Genomic DNA, 6,007 nt, shown 5'->3' on the forward strand with positions numbered 1-6,007 from the left:
GGGGGTGACACAAAGGGTGAGGTGAGGTGAGCCGTGGAGCATGAAACGTGCGCATGGCACCATCTATCTTCGTCGTCCTGCCTGTCTATTAGTGCAATCTTAAGCTATCTAATCACGCTAGTGCTGCGACGACTGCGAGCCAGAAAAGGCGCCATTTCCTCCCCTCCCCTCCCCTCCCCGGGATAAGAAAACTACCGCCACTAGACATCGTCGGGGAGGAAGGAGGCCATACGTAACCATGGGCCACCATGTATGGCTGGAGACGCCCACACTTGTTGCCGTGTCCTCAACTTCGGTAGCTGTCAAGCCAACATGAATCGTTGCCAATCAGTACACGGAGCAGCTAACCAAAACTGGCCGTCCGATTTGTTAACAAGAACCCTAACTTTTTCCCCGATGGATGCGTCAGCGGGCACATGTGTAGGTAGCCATAAACCACGGGCCAGCGGGGGTTAAAATATGCTGTCAAATCGCAACAATTTTTAAAATAAGACAGCGAGCATCGTTAGCATGTGATCGCTGTTTAGAACATTGCGCATACGCCAAGTCCTTGGCCTCTTGCCCCACATATGTAGTACGTACGTGCGCCGCATTCGGTCATGTGCGGCGGGTGAAATGAATTTGGTTGACGTGGCCTGCATGCATCCCGATGCGCGCCTACTTGCTGGACGAGCCTGCCTAGCTCCTATGGCGACACTAACGTACTGCCGCAACATGGCTGCTGACCTTTGCTTCGATCGACTGCCGACATCTTGCTTGCGTCGAGGAGCCAAATCTAAGCTTCAGTGTTTCCAGGGCCCTCCATCGGGCAGCTAGACTTCTCACGGATTTTGAGCGCTCCGTTTGTACTCTCGTTAGTAAATCTCTGCAACTTTTACATAATAGTATTTACAGCCGGTTCTTTAGCGAACCAACTTGTGGTAGGATGATTAGAGGGAGTGTAGTATTCATAGCCCATTAGGGTTTAAATCCTGCTGCTCGCATTTATTCCTGAATTTATTGATGTGCGTGTGTGCGTTCATAGATATGAGTGTATGCGTGTGTATATGAGTACTTGCGTTTGTACTGTGTTAAAAAATAGTACTTACAGCCGGACATTGCAAATCCGGATTTATTTTCAAAACTATGTTATTTTTTGTAGCAATTTCGGAAACTATAGGACGTAATGCAAAAAAACCAAAACTAGTAGCCCGTCGGCCATTGTTTGGCCGAAGTACTACTTTTCGGCCACAGTCAGGCCGAAGTAATACTTTTCGGCCACAGTTAGGCCGAAGTAGTACTTTTCGGCCATCCCCTGGCCGAAAAGGTACTTTTTGGTCAACTCTAGGCCGAAATAGACTTTTTGGTCTAGTCTAGGCCGAAAAATCACTTTTTGGTCAACCCTAGGCTGAAGTTGCATGGCTCATGCTGAAATGTATTTTGTCGCCACCCGTTTCCCGCCCACCCCTTCCCGCCATGTGTTTCCGCCACCCGTCTCTCGCCAACCCCTCCCCGCCAATCCCTTCCCGCCTTATTTTCCCGCCAATCCGTTCCCGCCTTATTTTTCCGTCAATCCCTTCCCGCCTTATTTTCCCGCCAATCCCTTCCCGCCTTATTTGCCCGCCAATCCCTTCCCGCCAACCCTTTCCCGCCATACCGCAGTTATTCTTTCCCGCCATTTTCTCCTCTGTATCTATAAAACCCGCTTCAGGCGGAGGTGGATAAGCATTCCAGTGTAGTGTAGTCGAGATGTCCCATTATCCATTCGATCGTAGTTTTCACCCTGAGATGAGCAGCACTCTGCTGAGTCTAGCTACCGATTTTAGGATGGACAATAGAATAGTTCCATGGGACGAACTCACCGGTAGTGACACCATAATGAATGAGTTGGCTCACCAATTATGTAGGTCTGGGTGGCCTGAAAGGACCTATGAGGAGGTACGTCAAGAACTTCTTAGGTTGCATGAAAGGTGGAAGAAGGTGGTGGAGCCGAAGAGTGAAACTTTCAGAAGGACTGCAGAAAAGCATCCATTTTTATGGACTGAGGAGAGCGAGGACGACGATGATATCTTCATGCCGCCGCTTCCGGGTTCTGCATCGTCGAAGGGCAAGAGTTCTGCATCGTCCAAAGGAAAGAGTTCTGCATCCGCGAAGGGCAAGAGTTCTGTATCGACCAAGGGCAAGAGTTCTGCATCGACGAAGGGCAAGAGGAGCGCATCGTCGAAGGGCAAGAGGGCTGCATCAACAGAGGATGACGATGATGACTTCATGTAGTATGTAAGATGTATTCCAGTTTTACCGTTTTATTCAGATGTATTTGCATTATTAGTTTGTATTGTATTATTGTAGGGCATTATGTTCTATCTGAATTTCATTTTGTAGTATGTAAGATGTATTGCACAAGTTCAGCCGCACCGTTTAATTCAGATGTACTTGTATCTTAATTATCGGTTGTAGTCTATTTGGAAATGTAACTGAAATAAGAATGCGAATTAATAGTAATATGTCTCTCGCATACATAAAACAATATATGTCTCCTGATCACATAGAAGCAAGTGCGATAGTAACACATACATGAAGCATGTCTCATACATAAATACTGACACACAGCTGCGAATAGTCTGAAACTAACATAGATAATGAGTCATACATAGATAGATAAGCATATCACTGCGGGGGACGACGACGAGTCTGGGTCTTCCTCAGGCGAGGACCGGAAGGCGATAAGCGCTGAGGCGGTGGACGAGGCTCGCGATAACCACGACCATAGTTAACCTCGTCTGTCACGGTCTGTGTCTCCTGTGTCAGTGGTGGTGGTGGAGTGTGAAACACTGTCTACGAGAAGCCATAAATGTTTGTAGCTTGGTCATCATCCTCGCGGTCGCCCTCAAAGTACGAAGCACCACCACTAAGGATCGGTGACTGCTCTGAATGCATGAACGGTTGCGAATGGTTGCCGCCTGCGGTAAAGTAAAATTGATACAAATGCATGAACGAAGCACCACCAGTAAGCATCAGTGACTGCTGAGAATGCAAGAACGATTACTACATTGTTCAAAAGAATGTAGTGAGTAGTGTTACCTAGATTCATCTGCTGATGCCAGGAAGAGCTCCCTGGCTGTGAAGGAGGTGGCTCATGCCAGGAAGAGCTCGCTGGCTGTGAAGGAGGTGGCTCATGCCAGGAAGAGCTCCCTGGCTGTGAAGGAGGTGGCTCATGCCAGGAAGAGCTCCCTGGCTGTGAAGGAGGTGGCTCATGCCAGGAAGAGCTCCCTGGCTGTGAAGGAGGTGGCTCATGCCAGGAAGATCTCCCTGGCTATGAAGGATGAGGTTCTGCACGGTGCACAGAGGGTCGTGGTTCTGAACGGTGCACAGAGGGTCGTGGTTCTGAATGCTGTACAGAGGGACGTGGCGGACGATGTGCTGGAGGAGGAAGTGCAACATCCGAAGTCCGTCTACACGTAACAGCTGCGTAAATCCCGCGTAGCTTGTCATCAAGACGCCTCAACCATGAGACGCCCTCTCGCGGTGGGATAGTTTCTCCCCACTGAAAGCGCCGCATTAAAGCGGAAACCTCCTCTCGCGCCTGTAGTGTCAAGTCATCCTGTACACAAAGAGTGAACCAATTATATCCTTGTTGTATGATAGACACCACGAATAGACAACCAAGCGAATATGTCCAGATTAACAAAAGACTTAACATATGAGAACCAAGGCATTTACCGCGTGGTGTCTGGTTCCCACAACAGAGGCAGTTGGGTACATATCGCTGGTGAGAGGGGCTTCGATCTGATCAGGAGCAGCTGATGGAACCAAGTAGATCCTCGTTGTATGCCGGTAACGCTGCAGATACAACCCGAACATTTCCCAGTTAAAGGGCCGAACCTCACCCCAGATATTTGTCGCAGCGGTAGTCCATTCGTCAACGTAAGGGGTAATGCTCTTAATCCAATAAGCCATGGACTTGTTTCCTCCTAGGCGACTGTCCCTGAGATTGACATGCGCGATACATGATTAGGTATATTATGAATGCAGAGGTGCCAACTAAAATAGTATTAGTACTTACTTGTGCACGTGGTCTGGCAAGTGTGGAATATCTGGAATCTCAGGCTGTTGATATAGACCGAACTGTCTCATCACCCTATGAAGAGACATCTCCTCAACCGTCACGTCAAACACCAACTTGGCCTTGGTCATCCAAAAGTGTCGATCTCTAGTGCACAATCCAGAAATCCCAACTGGGTACCTCGATGATATAGCCTGAGGCGAGTATGGCTCCCAAATAACTTGATCCTCGTGCAAACTATCAAACTGCGCCATGAAGGACGGGTAGCATCCCCTAACCTGAGTATGCGCAAACTGTCTCTGTGCATGACAACAAATAAGCATTAGTAATACTATTGAATGGCAAGAAATAATTGAATTAATTGTTACTTAATATAAAAGTACCTCTCGCCGTGTCCAAACAGATCCCATAGTAGGTAAGTCGCCGATAGCAGGCACATAAGTCCCAGCTAAGTCCTCCAAACCAAAAGGTTTATCAATGTAGACATAGGGTCGTCCAATAGGGAACCTCTCGTATGACCAAAGCTGCAACAATAATGGACATCCAACAAGACTAGATTTTCTAGACTTCAACAAGCAAGCTTTGCACAGGCCTCTGTACGTAGCCGCTAACACAGCAGAACCAAAACTCCTCTGTAGAATATCCGCAGGGTAATGTGCTTCAGCTATCTCTCGTGCAATACCGATGAGTCGTGCATCGACAGTGGTCACGTGGTTCTCCGTAAACATTGTCTTGCCGAACAGCCAGAATATATGCCTCTAGGGACCGGTCAATCTGTGCCTCCGACAACTGAACGTCGGGATGTCCTAACGAGACAATCTACATAGAAACGTAATAATTGTATGAACATCGGACAACTAAAAAACAACATTTGTTTAAGTGGCCGTGATGGTTACCTGAAACTGGCTCAACCATCTAAAAAGAGGTCCATGAGGATCGTTGTCTATAGCCCTAGCAGTCGGGACTGCAGCCAAAAAACGGGTCTGCATCGCTGCTTGCCACCCAGATTCTGCCTCTAAGGGACCTATGGCAGCACCGGCCAGAGGTAATCCCAACAAGTAAGACACATCCTGTAAAGTAGGCGCCATCTCTCCCCAAGGAAAGTGAAACGTATGTGTCTCTGGTCTCCATCTATCTACTAAGCAGGTAAGGAGTGACTTGTCATAAGAGAAACGTTTCACTTGCCTCTTGTGTAACTGCAATGGTTCACCTGCCTCATCTAAGTCCGGACCATCAATCCACTCATCCAATGTACCCTCAACCAGCCGTGCCAAGGGTAGAAGTCCAGCCCAACTTAACCTACAAAATAAAGAGATTGTTAGCGGTTATGAAAAGTATGTCAAACATAGTAAGTCATTATATGGTCTCCATTATATGCACACATACCTATCAACCCATGAATCGTGTATCAGCCAGTTAGTCTTTGGGGTACGAGTGACCAACACGTCTAAGTTGTTGCCCGCTTCCGTAAGGGCGCCCCGGTGCTTTCTATCGATGTTACCATTAAGCAACGGATACGAAGACATATCTGCAATTCAAACAACAAATCTCAGGTGCAAATAAAACATAGTACAACATATTACAAATTATAACATAGTCCTGACATATTACGAATTAAAACATAGTCCTGACATATTACATATTAAAACATAGTCCTGACATATTAAAAATTAAAACATAGTCCTCACATATTACAAATTAAAACATAGTCCTGACATATTACATATTAAAACCCACTACGGCACATTATATAGCTTGTGAGTTATTTCTTCCTCGTCCGCCCCTTCGGCCTCGACTGCCACGACCACGTCCGCCTCTTGCTCCTGTTGTCGCAGCCGTCGATGTGGAAGCACTCGTCGATGCGGAAGCACCATCTTTGTTCAGGTCGGGACAATATTTCATCCTATGCCCATAAGCCGCGCATAACAAACATTATCTGGTTGCTCCACCAGCTTCAGACTGGTC

The 6,007-nt window shown here is 47.4% G+C and overlaps 1 protein-coding gene across 1 annotated transcript; it reads right to left on the reverse strand.

Annotated features, from left to right (window-relative positions):
- Window positions 1-3,066: 3,066 nt before the first annotated feature.
- Window positions 3,067-4,770, reverse strand: LOC147978597 (uncharacterized). Its single transcript, XM_087514813.1, has 5 exons — window positions 4,426-4,770; window positions 4,043-4,341; window positions 3,700-3,964; window positions 3,443-3,580; window positions 3,067-3,399 (listed from the first exon to the last, which is right to left on the reverse strand). The coding sequence occupies exons 1-5, from the start codon at window positions 4,768-4,770 to the stop codon at window positions 3,067-3,069; spliced, it is 1,380 nt and encodes a 459-aa protein (XP_087370939.1).
- Between the last annotated feature and the right edge of the window lie 1,237 nt (window positions 4,771-6,007).

The sequence above is a fragment of the Triticum urartu genome, chromosome 3A, assembly GCF_056163025.1.
Source record: "Triticum urartu cultivar PI428250 chromosome 3A, HENAU_Tu73, whole genome shotgun sequence".
NCBI classification, from domain to species: Eukaryota; Viridiplantae; Streptophyta; class Magnoliopsida; order Poales; family Poaceae; genus Triticum; species Triticum urartu.